The 17,805-nt window shown below is 62.2% G+C and overlaps 1 protein-coding gene across 7 annotated transcripts in view; it reads right to left on the bottom strand.

Moving 5' to 3' along the window:
• Positions 1-17,805, bottom strand: part of LOC101670087 (collectin-11) — a 69,348-nt gene that overhangs the window by 27,043 nt on the left and 24,500 nt on the right. For 3 of the 7 annotated variants that reach the window (XM_045084920.1, XM_013052881.2, XM_045084919.1), the window contains 2 exons: positions 14,195-14,266; positions 11,832-11,885 (listed from right to left, as the gene is read on the bottom strand). In XM_045084920.1, coding sequence (XP_044940855.1) covers positions 11,832-11,885; positions 14,195-14,266 — 126 coding nt within the window. Of the gene's footprint in view, positions 1-1,453; positions 1,761-6,962; positions 7,640-7,813; positions 7,910-11,831; positions 11,886-14,194; positions 14,267-17,805 lie in introns of those variants that run through there. The other 4 variants (XM_013052883.2, XM_013052882.2, XM_045084921.1 and 1 more) reach the window with 3 other exon arrangements.

Genomic DNA, 17,805 nt, shown 5'->3' on the forward strand with positions numbered 1-17,805 from the left:
GCTGAGTGAAGTTAGTCCGTCAGAGAAAGACAAGTATCATATGGTTCCGCTCACGTGGAATTTAAGGAAGAAAACAAACGAGCAAAGGGAAAAGAGAGAGAGAGACAAACCCAGACACAGACTGTTACCTACAGAGACACACGGACGTCCCCAGAGGCGGGGGGGGGAGCAGGTGACGGGGATGGAGGAGACAGGGTCGTGAGCCGCAGTGGGTGATCCGTGGGGCTGCTGGACCCCCATGTTCTACGCCTGAAAGTAACGTAACACCGTGCGTTAACTTTCCTGGAATCTCTTTTAGTGTGCCAAGGAAAAGAGGGGACCCCTCCCATGCGGTTCCAGAACACTGTGCAGGCCTGACCACACACCGCACCCCGGCTGCACGGGGGGAGCTCGCGGTCTGTGTCTGGGTTTCTCTCCTGAGGCACGAAGCCCGAACGTGTCCCTCACGGCCCAGGCTCCAAGTCCTTGGGGACTTGTGGGGAAGCAGGTCCTCTGCCTGGCCGTGGGAGCTCACAGCTCGGCACCTTGGGTGGCGTGGGCTCACCCGGCTCTGCTCATCTCCCCAGCCGTCCACTGTGTCCTGCCGTCCTGTCCGCGGGGCGGACAAGGTCTCTGTGCGGGAGGGAGCGCCCGCCGGACCTGACCTTCCCTCACCCAAAGGCGCCTTCCACCCGCACCACCCGTGCGTCTACTTCCAAGTCTGGGTGTTTAAATGAGGCTTTCAAAAATAATTCCTTGTGAGGGAACAAGATCCCCTCTGAAAGGGGCAAGCCATGAGTGTGCGGGAGCATTTTCTACAAGTCGCATCAGATTCGTCCGCCGTGAGGAGCCTGAGGACAGTCACCTCTGGAGAGCGGGCGATCATTGTCTTTCTGACGGAGAAAGTATCATCCTGAAATTCCACACGCTCAGGCGCCGCTCACGCTCTACTGTCCCCTCAGGATCTGCCTTAAAAGACAAGACGCGTGGAGGGTGTGCAGGACGGCAGGAGAGCAGGACAGCAAGCCGGGCTCTGCCCATAGGTGTGGGACCGCGGGAGCAGATTTTCTGCGACCCCCAGCGACCCACTGCACCTGCGGGGACTTCAGTGAAGCTTCGGCCAGAAGTGTGAGGTTTTTGGAGATAAAAGGAGTTGATTCATATTTGGCATAAAACCAGAGGGAGTTCAAGCAGCAGCGGGTGCAGCTGGCGGGCAGAAAGCCCAGGCCAGGCTCCCAGCGCGGCGCTGCGGCTCTGCTGTGGGCAGGACACCAGCTTGTTTCACCCCCGGACCAGCTCTGCAAAGACCCACGACTCACGGGGGGGCTGGAGGAGCAGGGGTGGGGAGGGGAGCGCGGGGCGTAGAACAGGGCCCAGCCCGGCATCACGGGCCATGGGGTCTGGAACACCCCCAACCCGGCACTGGTCCCACGCCCACCCCACGCTCCGTGGACGCCGCTGGCCCCGGCCTTACCTATGGATGCCATCAGAGGCTCATCGCGCTGAGTCCCTCCCTGGCCCGTTCCTCCGTCACAGACAGCTTTAAAGCAGGAAGGTGTGTCTGAGCGGCACCCAACCTCACGCAGCACCCCAAGTTCAGTGTTCAGCACCCGGTTTCCTGCTCCCCACAAGCCAGCCAGGGTCCCATGGTGCTCACTGCTGGCCAGGAGGAAGTTTAGAGGGGCCTCACCCAGCAAGACAGAACTTCCCAGAGACTGGCGGAGCCTCTGTGATGTCACAAGGGCTGGGGGCGGGGGCTCGGCCATGGAGCAGCCCCTCCCTGGAGAAGTCAAGGGAGTCTCTGCAGGGACCTCACTGGGGGCACACAGCCAGGCCTGATCCCCCACAAGAGCCCATCCCCACTGGCCTGTTCCTGAAACACCCCCTCAGCACAGCTGGGACAGGACGGCCAGTGCCGTGTCTCTGAGCCTCCAGCAAACGCACGGATTCTGCACACACAGCCACGGTTCGAGAGAGGACAGCCTCTGGGGGACTGGACAGGGAAGGACCCTCAGTGCCCAGGAAGAGGCGGATGCGCCGCGAGGTTCACATGATTTAAAGGACTCCGTGGACCTTGATGAGAGGGGCCCCGCCTTGTGGAGTGCAGCAGACGCCGGTCCCTGCCCTGGAGCCCACGGTCTAGAGGAAGAGCTCTCTGTGAGGCGGGAACAGCACAGTGGCCCCAATGTGCGTGGCGCCCAGCGGGTGGCATTGTCACCCCACCCTGCAGAGCAGTCATGTCCGGGTCCACAGATGGAGAAACTGAGGCTCAGGAGGTCGGAGATTCATGCAAGGTCACTTGAGTCATGAGCGGCTGAACGGGAGCAGGAGCTCGGCTCGTCCACACGGCACCGGCACCCGGCCTTGGAGGCCTGGGGGCTGGCAGTGCGGTGTGGACGTCTGTCACCATCCTTTGTTTCGTCACCAGCTTGGCCTTCCCTTCTCCCCTCCTGCACCCCCATCCCTGATGTGGAAAGTGCGCCCCCTCCAGGTACTCCCCAGCCTCTGGTTGGTGCCCAGGTCCTCAGGTCCGTGCGGACACGTCCGTCCAGCCGTCCAGGGGGAATTCTTAAGAACACAAGCCACATCTGTGCCTCTGTCCATAGCGGCAGACCCTGTACTGGGGTTCTCTTCACCCGTGACCTGAGTCGAGCACAGAGAACAGCCAAGAGGGATACTCGGAGCTCAAGAAGGCTGCGGAGCCGCCTGTCTGCACCTGGAGCCCAGCTCCCTGAGTGTGGAGCGCGTCCGCGCCACGGGACAGCCGCTACGGTGTAGGTTCTGACTGCAGATCTGGGAGGCTCCGGGAGTCTGGACCTCTGCACGCGGCAAGGCGGTGCCGGGCGGCAGGTCCAGGACCTGGAGAACAGGGTGTTGTGAGCCACACTGTCCGGCCACTAGCTACTTAAAATCAAATCTAAAGTTGAAGTTAAGGGGCGCCTGGGTGGCTCAGTCTGTAAAGCGTCTGCCTTCCGTTCAGGTCATGATCTTGGGGTCCTGGTTTCGAGCCCCGCATCAGGCTCTCTGCTCAGCCAAGAGTCTGCTTCTCCCTCTCCCTCTGCCCATCCCCCGCTGTGCTCTCTCTCACACTCTCTCTCCTTCTCTCTCTCAAATAAATAATAATAAATGAAAATAAAATTTAAGTTAATTTAATAGAAGTTGAATTAAATTTAGAGTCTACGTCCCCTGCCTCACTCAGCTCCACGTGCTCCATGCCACATGCGGCGACGTGGAAACCGAGCCCTCCTGGCTTTGTGCCCGTGCTTCTCGACGGCGCTGTGGGGGGGGGAGGAAGACGAGAGCCAGCACAGCGGTGGTCCCAGAGCCCGGAGCTGGATGGAGCCCGTCGGGGCCATGGGAGCGGCGAGAGCAGACCCTTCACCCAGAGGCTGGAGTTGAGAGCCGCCCGCGGCGCACCTCGACAGCAGCCCCAGAGGAGCCGGGGCCGGAACCAGCCAGCCGGCTCAGCTGCTCCCACGTTCCTGAGCCACAGAACCCGTGCAAGACAGTACACAGCTGCCGGCTTGTAGGGTTGTTTGTGACCTAGCAGTGGGTAACTGACCCCCACGAGGGCCCCTGATGGGGGATGACAGGTAGAAAGGTTTGGGGCCAGGGTGGCCCACGGCAGCGAGAACGCGGACTGCAGGCGTGGGCTCTTCCTGCTTCGGGGTGCTGTCTCTGTGCCATCTGCGCCCGTGGATGAAGCAGGCGGGGTGTCTCTCGGGGTCACCGGGGCTGGGCATGGCCCCACAGGCACGGCCTGACACGGGCCAGGACACCACAGCCAGAAGCAGCCCACTGCCCCTGAGCCCCAGCGCTATGCTAGAAACGTCTGCCTTCACAACCCACCTTGTGCCTCAACCTCCTCCCAGACCCTGACTTTGAGCGGCAGGACCCACCGCAGCTCACAGCGCCTGCTGCACCTTCAGACAGAAATAAAGGACCTGATCCAGGCTGCAGCGCGCGTCCCCTCGGGGCTCCTCCCTCCTGTTCACGCGCACCAAACTCCTACTGACCACCTGCAAGGTCCCTCCTGCTCCCACTGTCCTGTCGGGACATACCTGCCCTTTCCCTGTGGGTGGCAGGTTGCAAACGTTGCCACAACCGTCCAGATCCCGCTGCGTCTTCTCACACCCCATGTGGCCCCTTGAATCCGGACGCACCTTCGCACGTAGCTATAGAAGGTGACAGAGCCACATCGTTCCTGCTCAGGGCTTGGGCCTCAGGCAGCCTTGTGGGCCCACTCCTGCTTTCTGGAACTGCCACCTTGTTCACACCCCCGGGCTGGTCACTTGAGGATGAGAATCCTGGCCTGCCCACCGAGGCGTGACTGCTTGGGCAGCTGCCGAGAGACAGGGGAGCCCAGCCGTGACCAGAAGAACCACCCTGCTGTCCCAGCCCAAATGGTTGACCCCTAGAATCATGGGGAATGGGTAAAAACATGGTTACTATTTGAAGTCACTGAGCTCTGGGTAGGCCGTTGCACGGCACAGACGAACCGATACAGCGCATTCGGTTTATGCTCATACTTGGAAAGCAGTATTCCTCCACCAGAGATACTGAAAACTCTGTGCTTTGCTTTCCCAGCCTCCTCTATAGCTCGGGCACAGACACCAGCCGCCACGTGTGGGAGTTCTGTGAAATGGCTTCTCTGGATTTGTGCAGTGCACAACCTGTGCAGCTGCACAAAATGGCCACAGGACAGTACGTACCCACACAGACCTGCCCTCCAGACTCTGGAGGTGAGCCAGTGAGATACCAATGCAGCTTGTATGGCAAGAGCAGCAGCTGGGCCCTTCTGCAGCATGATTCATGGGCTCTGTTCCCTTCTACATGGTCCCCAAAGGCTCTCCAGTCTTTCCAAAATTCCTGTGAACTTCCAAAAACCTTTCAACGAATCCCCTTTCTGCTTAAATTAGCCAGACTCTGATTTTCTTGCTTACGGCTAAGAAACACCTCCCACCCTTGGTTCGGATCTGCTGGATTGATGTGGGTAACGCCTGGTGACTGTCCCTCGGTCCTCACCTGCCCACCCAGTCCCCCAAGGAACTAGGGTGAGCACGCTGTCCAAACAGCCCCAGGGGGAGCCGGCCAGCCGGCCGGCACAGGCAGACAGCGAGAGTCGTTGCTCAAGTCTGAATGAGGCAGGAACAGGACACTATGCTGCCCCCGGAAGAATGATGGACAGTCTCACGACACCAGTCAGGGACCCGAGCCTGCCCCCACAGAAACGCCCCTGTGTCATCTTCCCGGCCTGGACCAGGCTTTGTGCGGGGACGCTGGGACCGGAGATTAATCCTATCCCCTTCCTAGAGCTAGCTCCGCCGCCTCCGACAGTCAGAACCACCGATCCTTCCCCGGAGTGGGCTTTTTTTGTCCGTCTAGATGGCCGCCACCGCCCTGGGGATGTGGAGGAGGAACCACGCGGCTGAGGGTTTTCTGAAGGACATGGCTCCCCTGGGTCCGGGGGCCAGAGCCTCTCCTTTCCCTGCCTGCCTGCCCTTTGTTCCGCAGCATCTCCCCCTGCCTCTCACTGCTCCCTCCTCTCTAGCGCGCACACGCATACGCATGTGCACATATGCACACCCATGCACACGTACGCACACGTACGCACATGCACACCCATGCGCACGTACGCACAAGCACGCACATGCGCGCACACACCCCCCATCCTAAAGAGCCCCCACCCCCAGCATCTGTGTCCCGCCGACTCCCCGCGCTCCCGGCTGCAGACGCATGGCCTCCTCCCGCCGCTGGATGGCAGCGTGGACCCGCGGGTCTGCAGCCCCACCAGCTGCCTGGGCTGGGCTCCCTCCTCCACCTCCGCCCACGCTTCCAGGGCGGGGGCTTGAAGGAGCAGAGCTCCGTGCTGTCAGCGGCACCTCGTGAATCCCGGCTCTCACCCCAGCCAGGAACCTCCCCCCTGCCCTGGGAACAGGTCCCTTGTTGAGAAGTCGGGGATTAAGTTAGGAGCAATGATCTGTCTTCTGCCCCGTGGTTGATCTCCTATCAGATTGGCTTTGAGTGGGCATCAAGGCAGGACAGCCACATGCAGGAGGGGCAGCAGGAGCGGGACCCGCTGAGCTCCCTCCCGCTTCTCCAGAGGTGGAGGGGACATGAGAGCTCAGAGGGATTGCCCTCTGCCCCCCTTGCCTCCAAGGGGGGAGGAGACCCCGAGGGGCCGGGGCTCCCCCGGGACAGCACACGAGCCAGGAGAGCCCATGAGAAGGCCGGTGCTCACCTCTGACCCACGCTCAGACTGAAAGAGCAGGGGCTCCGTGCGGGGTGCTGGAAAGCCGCCTCAGGGCAGAGGCCATGCCCTTGTGCTGTATTCTTTGAAACATGAAGAAGTGTGGTTGATGCCCAAAAAGGAAAGGGACCTCAGATGCTGTGGCGGCCCCCTCCGGACTTGCCTCCCGGTGTCTACACGCTGTGATGTCCCCTCCCTGAGCGCGCACAGGACCTGGGGGGTCACCCCTCGTGGACAGAACGCCCTCGTGGTGGGACGGCGCACCACCTCCCAGATCAGGTCTCGCTCGTGTCTCTGACGCAGCCGCCGCCATGCGGGAGCTGCCCATGGAAAGGCCCCCGTGACAAGGAGCCTGACCCAACCCACGACCACCACCGGTGGGCAGAAGGGGGTCCGCCTGCACCCCAAGGAGAGTCCAGATCCATGGATACCGTGAGATCCTTAATGTTGTTGTCACAAAATTCGGTCCAGGGCGAGTCGTCCGTCACCGATGGGCAGCGCCCACGGGACAGGACACCACGAGGACACCACACGCTCGCACGTCAGCTGCACACAGCTTTGGTTTCCTTCCCCCGAAACCTGCGCTTGCCCCAAGCAAAATGTCCCCTATTTAGGTCACAGTGAAAAGGAGCAGACGTTTTAACGCAATTGCAGACACGTGGGCCAGAGGGAGAGCTTCTTCTCCACGCGGGAATGGAAGGGCCGATGGGAACGGAAGACGCTGCTGCCACTGTTTGTGCTCAACTGCGGTCGTATTTCAAGCTTTTATTGTATAGTTTGGACAAAGGCAGAGCGATGCTGAGTAACAATTCCCCACGGAGCAGGAGGCGACGGCGCAGGGCTAACAGGTGACTTCCTCGGCCACCAGGCCCCCAGCCAGCCCCGCGGCCTCCCTCCCGAGCACCGCGCTGTCCACGGCCCAGAAACGCAGCCGGCGGGCTGGGGGCCGCCAGCGCAGGGGGCAGGGGCACGGGGGGCAGGGGCGGCCCGGGGCGGGGCGGAGGGGCCGGCCGCCCGCTCACACGTGCTCCTTGTCGAACTCACACAGGAAGTGCATGGTGACGTGGCAGGCCACGTCGTTCCAGCCGCCCGAGGCCACCATCTCCACGCAGTCCTCCTCGTCGTAGGCGTTGTTGGGCTCGCCGCTGCGCCACTTGCTGAACGTCTGCATGGGCGAGCGGTCCGCGTACACGAACGTGCCCTCCCGCTCCAGGTCGTTGATGCCGATGAAGACGCGGGCCAGGCCGGCCTGCGCGATGTAGGCGGCCATCAGGCCATTGGCGGCCTCGTCCTTGGGCATGCCCAGCGTGCCCCCGCGGCCCTGGCAGGACAGCTGCGCGTCCACGTACCTCTTCTCCTCCTTCACCAGCAGGTAGATCTTACTGTCCGTCTCGCGCACGCCGGCGACAGCTGCGGGGGAGGGCAGTGCTGGAAAGTGAGCACTCGCGTTTCTGTAAACACGCTCGGTGCGCCCCACACGCGAGTCCCGCCGCCCGTGGGCGTGGGCGCGGGCGGGACCCGCCGCCCGGCCCCTCGGTCTCGGGGTTGGGGGGGAGGGGGAGCAGGGAGACGCGGAGAGCATACCATTTTTTATGAATTTTAGCTCCGTCGTCAGCTGCGTGACCTGGTTGTCCATCTCGCCGATGGCCTTCCTCAGCTGGCTGCATTCACACGGGATGCCTGCGGAGACCCGGCCCCCCGTGTTAGAGGCGACTGGGGGCTGGCTCAGGAAAGCGGCCCCCCACCCAGACAGAAGGCTTCTTGGGCCAGCAGACCCCATGGGCCTTCGAGGCCGGGACGCAGATTCCGGGCTTCATCCCGAAGGCAAGGAGAAGCAGCCCAGGGACATCAACGGGGCGGCACCAGGACTGACCCGTTTTGAGACAAGGTCTGGGTGGGAAGAGGGGAGGGTGGGGGAGATGGGGCTGGGGGTAGAGTCGTGGCCGCAGCTCAGGGGACAAGGGGCTCGGGGCAGGGACATGCAGATGCAGAGAAGCCAGCACGTCTGAGGACAGCGGGGCCCCAGGGCCTGAGGGTCCCTCACGCAGCACAGCCGTGCCACCTCTGGTCGGGGGTCCTGGCCCTGCCGGGGCCCCTGAGCTGCTGCCATGAGGAGCTCCACTTGTCGGCGCCCCGCTCCCCGTCCCCAGCCTCGGGGACCTGGCCACTGCCAGCCCCTTGCCTTCCCCGGACCGGAGCATGTCCGGCCTGCCCTGGCCGTACCACAGCCCGCAGGCAGGACCTCCTCTCTCCCTGCAAAGCCCACGGCGCTGAGCGCAGCCGCACTTCCAGATAGAACATCCCCGGCAGGAGACGGGGCCCGTCTTCCAGAACCTCACCGTCCTCCACCCCAGAGTCTGGAGCACCCTCGCTTCCACACTCGGCGGCTCATTGACACTCCGGCCCGGGCGCGTTTCTGGGGCAGAGCCCGTCTGAGACCAGACCCGCGCCCACGCCCTCCAGGGCTGCCCTGCTTTCTGGATTATTCTCTGCGGTGACAAGCAGGAGGCTGGTTCCTCCGTGGCCTTCAAATCGTGCCGTGGCCTCCAGGCCGGCCCCGCGCCCCTCCACTCTTCTTCCCTGCGGGACCGTCCGCATCCACAGGCGGCCATGAGAGGCGCTGCCATCCCTCCCGTGACCTCACGTGGCCAAATCCACGCCCACCGGCCATTCCTCCTCCTCCCCCCGCAGCGCGGAGGAGCCCTCCAGACAAGGGCTCTTACTCAGACATCTCTTTCGTCGCCAGTTTCCAAGCTCCGAGCTTGCCCGGAGCTACTCTCTGAATGTCACCATCAGGGTGAATGACAGCAAGTGGAGGCACGGTTGGTGGAGACACAGAAAGATGGGCTGATTCAACAAGCAGATCCCAGCACGTGCCCCCACACACGGCGGTCTGGAGGGGACGGTCAGCCCCAACCACTGGGAAGCCCGTTCGGCTCCAGGATCCCCCCACCCGGTCCCCCAGGGCCTGACGGCAAGCTCACAGGGAGGTCACAAGAGCCTGAACGAGGTGCTGATGCAGGGACAGGACACAGGACGGCGGTGCAGACGGCCTGGGACCGTGGAGGATGGCGGAGACAGCGTGGAACCATGGGGGGCGATGTGTGTAGCGTGGGACAGAGGACAACACCCGTGTGGGAAACGCCACGTGAGCGAGGGGTGGCTGGACCCCCGTCAACAGCGGGACATGGAGGACGTGCGCCAAGCATGCGGACAGGTAAGTCTAGACAGGAGGGGCCACCGAGGGGGCATGTGGCTGGAGCAGCCGCGCGGAGGAGGACAGGCAGCAGACAAGCTCCACAGAGAGAGGGCCGCGGCCGCAGGACGGCAGGTAGAGAGGCCACCGCCATCGGCACCAGGAAGCTGGACACGTCTCCTGAGCAGCCAGGGTCCCGGGTGACCTTCTCGGGCTTCAGAGGAGGTTGCAGGGGGCTCCGGAATGAGAAAGCGCAGACGTGCTTCCCGAGGAGCGCGTGGTCAGAGGAAGGGGGAAGCTTTTCGAAGTGAGGAACACGCGCTTGGGGACGGGGGTATCTGAGCCGACCCGTGTGGTCGGTGAGCACTGCGGTCCCAAGAAGGACATGAAAATACTCAGGTAGAAGGGAGTCGAATACTGAAATAGTCTAGGAGAGGGTGTGACAGACAAGGAGAGGGGATGCCAGCCACGGGTACTCCGTTTTCCGGACCACAGGGGTTTCATTGCATGATTCGCACTTCCGTGCCGAGTGCAATTTTCCCCACGTCTTGGTTACTGTAACCAGCGCTGCTGTGAACACGGGGGTGCAGACATCCGGCGGAGTTAGTGTTGCCTGCTCTGGATACACTCCCAGAAGTGGGATCGCTGGAGAACACGTTAGGTCTATTTTTACCTCTGGAGGACCTCCGCACTGTCTTCCAGAGCGGCCGCACCAGGCTGCACTCCCGCCGACAGTGCACGACAGTCCCCTTTCTCCACCTCCTCGCCAGCACCTGCTGCTCTTGTGTTTTGGTCACAGCCGTTCCGACAGGTGCGAGGTGACCGCTCATGGTGGTGTTGGTTCCTGATGACTAGAGAGCCTGCGTTTCCTCTCACGTACCTGTCACCCTTCCGCGCATCTTCCTGAGAAAAATGTCCGTCCAGCTGCCTTGCCCATTTCTAACCGGCTCTTTTGCTGAGGTGTTGTATGAGCTCCCTGCAGGTTTTGGATCGGCTCATCACCCAATGTACGGTTTGCTAATAGTTTTTCACTTGGTTGGTGGTTTCCTTTGCTTTGCAGAAGCTTTTGAGTTTGATGAGGTCGCACTTGCTTACTTTTCCTTTTGTTGCCTTTGCTCTGGGCATCATACCCCAAAACCCGAGACCAAGATCCGCATCGGGGAGCTTCCTTCCTGTTTTCTTACAGGAGTTTCATGGGTCTCGGGTCCTACATTTAAGTCTCTGGCCCATTTCTAGTTAGTCTTTGTGAGCAATGTAAGATGGGGTCCAGTTTCATTCTTTTCTACATATGGTCCTGTTTTCCCAAGAGACTGTCTTCTCTCCATTAGTGTTCATGGCTCCCTTATTGAATGTGCCTGGGTTTGTTTCTGGGCTCTCGGTGCTGCCGCACTGGTCTGTGGGACTGTTACCGTGCCGGTGTCACAGCAGCCGCATTGGTCTGTGGGACTGTTACCGTGCCAGTGTCACAGCAGCCCCATTCCTGTTGCTTCATGGCACAGCTTGAAATCTCAGCGTGTGATGCCTCCTGCTTGGTTCTCCGACATTATAAGCCCCGTAAGAAATGGGAGCCCTTCAAGACTGTTTCCAAGAGGAACCAAAACCAGCCAGCCACCCTACGTGTCCATCCGCGGAGGAGGGTTCATGAGCTGTGACATGTATACATGGAGTGACACTCGGCTGCAAACAATTAGGAAACCCTGTCATTTGTTTTAAGATTTTGTTTATTCATTTCAGAGAGAGAGAGCGAGTGCGCGCACAAGAGAAGGAGAGGGAACATGACAGAGAGCGCAAGCAGGGGAAGAGGCAGAGGGAGAGGGAGAAGCAGACTCCTCGCTGAGCAGGGAGCCAGGCGCGGGACTCGATCCCAGATCCTGGGATCATGACCTGAGCTGAAGGCAGATGCTCAACCGACTGAGCCCCTAGGCGCCCCAGGGAATCCTGTCATTTGTGATAACAAGGATGGACCCTTAAGTCATCACTGCTGGGAAGCGAGTCGGGCAGAGAAGGGCCAACCCTGCAGGCTCCCCCTTCCACGTGTGGGGGGAGGGAGCCGGAGCAAGGGGCCGGCAGGTGCAGACGCCCACCAGGGATGCGGTGCGCGCGGTGAGGACCACGGCCCTTCGTGGGACACACGGGGGAGCTGGTAAGAGCAAGTCCTTGGAGTTCTCATCCCAGCGATCATTCTTCCCCTTTTCTCTTCTTTCTTTTCTTTTTATTGTGTCTCTATGAGAAGACGGATATTAGCTGAAGCGATGGTGGTGATCGTGTCACATTATCTGTAAACCAAACCCCTGTCCTGTAACCCTTAAACCTTTACAGCAAGATATGTTAATTATCTCTCAATAAAACAGGGGCAAGTGCAAATTTTCATGCATGTTTTAAAGCCCGGCGGCCCGTGTGCCATACCTGGTTCTCCATTGGGGCCAGGGGGTCCCATGTCACCAGAATCTCCTTTTTCGCCTGAAAAAGGAAAGCAAGGTCAAGCAGAGGTGGGGCACGTCCCTTGAGGCTGAAACTGCCGAAGTTCACAATGTCGTTTCTTCCATGTGTGATGCCCTAGTGTTTCCCGCAGACCCTGTCTTTGCTGTGAACACAGGGAGTTGTGTTCTAAGGTGATTACCTCGGGCTCTGTCGATGTGACCTAGAACATACGCCTAGCACGAGATCGGAGAGATGACCGGACCCCCTTCTTTAAGTCGAGTCCAACAAGTCCCGGTTGTGTCATAGAACGGTCTGTCGAGACCATGTCGTGAACCCCTGGGTCAGGAACAACTAAATCTGACTCCAAGTCTCACCCACCTGGCGGCCGGGAGACAGTGATGCTGGCACCTGGCTGGACCTGGGGACAGTCCCCCCCAGTGCAGCACGTGGGCTCCGGCCTGGCCTGAGACACGGCCTCCCACAGAGGACACGCCACACAACCCACCCCACCCCCCAGCCTCCCAGCGTATAAAGCCAAGGGGTTGGACACAGCGTGCCAACAACACTTTCTGGCTGCTCTAAAATTAGACAAGTCTATTAAAGGCACCTGAATATTCCCGCAGCGCGCTCTCTCCTCCCCGAGACAACCTGAACGTCCCAGTCGTGTGGGAGGGGCAGGAGCAGCGCCCCCTCCCCCTGTGGATTCCATGCATCCTGTCCACGTGGGGAGCGGGGGAGCCTGCCAGCCCTGTCTGCAGCATCCCTGGGACTCCCTGGTCAGCCTCGGGGCTTGGAGAGGTCTGCAAGGTCAGCCCAACCAGGCCCAGGAAGCAGATCAGGTAAACTAAGCTAACGAGGGGCTTGTCTGCACACGGCCCCTCGGTGAGACACTGGCGTTGCCCGGAGCACACGTCGTACATGAAAGGCACACGTGTCCCTACTCAGTGGCCAGCACAAAGGGGCAACAACCCAGTTCTCTCTCAACAGATAGAGATGCCATGATCAAGCCCTAAGAAGGAAGGAGATGATCTCTGGACACGTGCCGCTGAGTGGGTAAGTCAGACACCCGTGAGGGCCTCAGACACCCGTGAGGGCCTCGGACACACTGACTCACGGACTGGAATTAGAGGAGGGGGGACCGCGGCCGAGGGAGGGACCAGAGACCCCGCCTCACCAGGACACGGCTCCTCTCGGGGGGTGAGAAGGTTGAGCAGCTGCTCAACCTGCAAAGGTGCTTACTGCCACGGACTTGCGCACCTGAAAACAGCTAACACGGCCAGTTTCACGTTACGACGATTTTACCACCATCTCTCAAAGCCTTTGGGAAGCACAGCGGCCCCTCTTCCTGCCGCACACACCGACGTGCTCTGGAGCGAGCCAGCAGCCGTGCCAGCAGGTGCTCCCCGCAGGGTTCCCCAGACAGATGCTGGGCTGGCTGGTCTCTGCCACCCTCCTGCCGAGGACCCCTTCCTGCCAGGGACGAGCTGCGTCCGGGGGCGGTGCCTGGCACCGTCAGAACCGACCACCCGAACCCACTCACAGCTCAACCCCCCGGCAGGTTAATGAGGCCTTGAAGGACTCCAGCGCCAGGCTTGGGCAGACCACCCTGAGCCCCTCCCTGCCACACAGGCTCAGCCACGTTCCCAATCACCAGTCCTCCCCGGCCTTGGGCCCCTCCTTAGCACCAAGGGGGAGGTGGGGAGACCTCCACGGGATCGGGATCGCTCTCTGAAAGTTCGGGGCCCGGGGGCTAGGCGCAGGACGTCCCAGGTGCTCCAAGAGTGTTTGCTGACTGGGTGTCTCGGAGCCTTCCTTATCTGCCTGGGCCTTAGTCTCCTGGCCTGTCCCCGCTGCAGGGTTGTGTGGTCAGATGAGGTCGCCAGATAGCCGCAGACGAGGACAAGTGTCTTGTCCCTAAACGGCTGCTCTCAACTGGCTGTTGCCTCCTGGGTCCCATTCTCATGGAAACCCACCCCCCCAACATGGTTTGAAAAAGTCACCGAAGCTGGAAGTGGACAGTGTTTCTGGAGGCCTCCTGTTACTCAGATGGGGCTCGGTGCTTCCTTAAACTGGTTACAGACGTGGCAGTGAAAGGTCTTGTCTGAGTAGCCGCCCCCAGTTCTCCGCCAGGGTGCCCCGTGAATCCGCAGGTCGGGGCATGCTCACCCCACCCTGGTGGGCACCCAGCCAGCCGGCAACCCTGAGCGGCCCCAGAGGCAGACCCTGGGACCAGAGGTATCACGTGTAGAGCTCACAGAAAGAAGCAACTGGCCAGTCTGCACGCGTTCTCCAGCGCCCGCCCCGGGAGCCTGGGAGGGAATATGGGACGCGGGGTGCGTCGCAGATACCTTTAGAACCAATGGGACCGACTTTTCCATGGCGACCCACACCGCCCTTCTGTCCTTTGTCGCCCACGGCTCCTGCGGAAAACACAAGATCAAAATTGGTTGGTGCGCAGGTAGTTCAGCCTACCTCCCGTTTAACTTCACCCACGCACACTCGCACGTGCACGCACACGAGAGGAGACGGACCGGGTACGGCTCTCATCTTTCCGTGACTGACCCCCGAAGGCTCTTCATGGTCACTTGTTGACAGATTTCCCAGAGGAGGACACACCTCCCCGAAAAGCCACGCGCACTGCGGAACCAAGGAGACCACCGGTGGGTCCCCGTCCAGACCTCAGCCCAGGCCCCTCCTGCTCTGCGCTCACATCGGTAGAGAGATGTGCTCCGCCCAAGCCCGGCCCACGTCCAGCAGCTGCTCCGCCCCAGCCCGGCCCACGTCCAGCAGTCACGCTCCATCCAGGGCACACGGGCTGCTCTCGGGAGCCGGGAAGCCTCAGCGGGGTGTGCAGTGACCACCGAGGCTCCTTTCCCCCGAGGGGGGAGCCTCACTCACGCAGGAAGCTGGAGGAGGGGGCGGGAAGGAGGGTCCAGGGATGCTCCGTCACACGCTTCCGAGGGGTCTAGTCCTCCAGCAGGGCCTGGCCACACAGCGCCACCGTTCCCTGCGTGCAGCTTGGAGGGTCAGCCCTGCAGCTCACTTAGCCTCTCCCACGCTGCCCATCCCTGCAGGCTGGCCCGGTGACCGTCCTCACGCCCTGACCCCACAGGACCGTCCTCACTGACCGGCGCGCTAAGACCCAGGACGGCGGTCCTCCCCCGTTCCCAGCAGGGGTCATGCGGGCGGAGGGCGTGTCCTCCCCCAGGTGCTCTCAAACTCTCGAACTCTCGGGCCGTCCCTGCTGGTCCGCTGCTGACCCCAGACCGCAAACCCAGCCGGCAAACAGCGCACACACACAGAACACTTAGTAAAAGAAACACGCGGTCAGACTTCATTTAACATAGAAACTAAGGGAAACTGAGCACAAGCTCCTCCGCAGCAGGGAGGGGACAGGAGGGACTTCGTGCTGCATACAGATAAGGCTTTGTCCTGCTCTGACGCCGACTCTCACCTTAAACCTGAGGACTTCCCAGCCCGGAACTCATAGCTTTGCAGACAGACAGAGGTCAGAGGACAGAACACAGGCCTGGGGACAAGCCCGGCTGACATGGAAACGCATCCCCGTGACACAGAAATGGCTGACATTCACACACTTATTCACGAAGCACCCTCACGCCCACGCTCCTGCTGGCTCACAGAAGCGATCCCTGCACAGACAAGGCCCCGAGGGCCTGAGAGGCTGGTCTGGGTCATGCGGCCGGTGTACGGCAGGACCGAGACAGAGCTGCGACTGCAGATCTGAGAGCCAGTGCCCCCTTCTTGGCACCACGTTTGGCGGGGACCCCAGGGAGGCCGAGGCCAGGCTGGCCCAGCCGTGACAGAGACGACTCGGGCCACAGATCCTGTGGACTGTGAGCTCCGCGTGGCGCAGCAGGACTTAGCCCGGCGGCAGGCGGGGAGCGGTCGGACACCTGTAACAGGTGTGCTGACGCAGGACAGGGGCTGTGAGGCAGCCCTGGCGAGTGAGGGGTGGGGAAGGTGCCCCGAGGGACACAAACCTCCAGGTGGGGAGCTAGAAGAGAGTGGCAAGGGGACCCAGGGTTGCCGCGTCTGGTGACACGCAGAGGGGCTGGGAGGGGCGAGGGCACCCGGCCAGGCAGCAGGTGAGAGCCGAAGACAGGTGCCCAGGAGCAGGGTCGGGGGGCAGGGAGGGCGGTGGGAGAAGGCCACCTCTGGGAAGGGGTCAGGAGCGGGTGACGTTGGGGAGGCCCCTGGGCAGGCAGGGAAGGGGGGAGGAGCGGGAAGCAGGCTGTTCCCGGGGGCACCCGCACGGCAGGAATGTCTGGCGGGGCCCGCAGCGGCCGCCTCTGCGAAGGCCCCAGACCAGCAGTGAGTGGTAGCGGTGAGGTGGCCCCACAGGAGGGGCAGCCCAGAGGACCTTGCGGGGCGGTGAAGGAGGGGTGCCCACAGGGTCGGAGCTGCGTGGTGAGACAGGGACAAGCGTGAGGCCCTGGCCGGAGCGGGGTCAGCGGCTGAACACGGCAGAGAAGCCTTGGGATGAGGCCAGGCATGGACCTCTGGCTGGGAGCTCACGGGGACCCTGGGGCCGAGCATGGGGGGGCTCCCCGTGGGGCAGAGTTAGCGCAGGGCCACGAGCAAGGAGCAGCAGGGTGTGGAGGTGGCGCTGCCTAGTGGGAGGCAGCCCTTCAACGCCCCATCCCTGTGTGGGGCCGGGGTCCGTGGGGGACAGCGCTGAGAACTGGCTCCGCGCTCCTCGTCTCCGTCCTGGCCCACCGGAGCCAGGCCTGCCCCTCCCGCCCCTGCGGCCAGAGGACCCTGGGTCACTGCTGACCTGCTCCAGGCTCCTGACCGGCCCTTCCCCCCACCAGGGTCCCCGGAACAGGCTCACCCCCAGTGACCCTACTGCTGAGCCCCCAGAGCAGCCAGCAGCGAAGGGAGCAAGAGCAAACCGCGTTCAATCACCCCGAGCCCAGCACTCAGCCCGTCACACACTCGCCCCCGGCAACCCTGCTCCAGACAGCGGGGCTTTCACCGCTGAGCGCTGGCTTGTGGGAAACGTGCCCCAAGTTCAGTGTCGCGGGGAGAGGCTGCCGCCTGCCTGAGGCAGTGAGGAAGGGGCCTTACTTCCCGCTGAAGCAGGAGCAGGTGCTCGGCCACCACCACGCTCCCCGCCATCTGGAAGCCACGGTCTGGAACGCCTCTGGGGCCCCTTCCGCCACAGCCTGTCCCAAGACTGACCCAGGGATTAGAACGTGGCTCTGCCCCCTGCTCCCCGCGGCTCTCATGCCACGTGCCAGAGAGACCCCGCGCTGGTCTGCTCCACCTCCACGACTCGGCCCTGCAGCCGCGCAAGCCCTGTTCTCCCCGGAACCGCCCCTCCAACTTGCTCGCCCCGCTGCCTCTCCCTCTGCACTCAGTCCGTGCTGTCTGCTCCTCCGAGGAGCGGCCCCCGCCCAGGCTGAGTGCCCCCGCGTGGCCTGCCCACCGTCACCTCCCGCAGGGGACTGAAGCGTGTCCTCCCCGCCCAGTGCTATCCTGGCCCCCTGTGATGGGGGCTGCCAGTGGGCCTTGGCAGGTGAGTGGGGTCCGATGAGGTCGTGGGGAGGGGGCGGGTTGCCCAGCACGGGACTGTGGCCCTTGCAGTCAGGAGGGACACCAGAGCTCGCTGTCTCTCTCCAGCATGAGAGAAGACGGCCATCTGCTGCCCAGGACGACCTCCTCGGCAGAGCCTGACCAGGCCGGCGCCCGGATCTCAGACGTGCAGCCGCCGACACAGTGACAAACACAGGTCTGCTGTTGCAGTGGTCCAGCGTGTGGTGTCTGCCTCCGCAGCCCGGCCGGCCACGTCCCCACCCTTGTCCCAACGCTCGTGCCCACTGATGAGGTCAGAATCCCGGAGCTGACTGCAGCGTTTCTGCACAGCCGCTGGCGAAGAGCATTCTGCAGAAAATCAGGGTTCCCTGGGAGGCGTACACACCCTGTGTGCCCCCACGGG

Source organism: Mustela putorius, unplaced genomic scaffold (assembly GCF_011764305.1).
Source record: "Mustela putorius furo isolate JIRA1106 unplaced genomic scaffold, ASM1176430v1.1 tig00000813_pilon_pilon_pilon, whole genome shotgun sequence".
In the NCBI taxonomy this organism is placed as follows: Eukaryota; Metazoa; Chordata; class Mammalia; order Carnivora; family Mustelidae; genus Mustela; species Mustela putorius.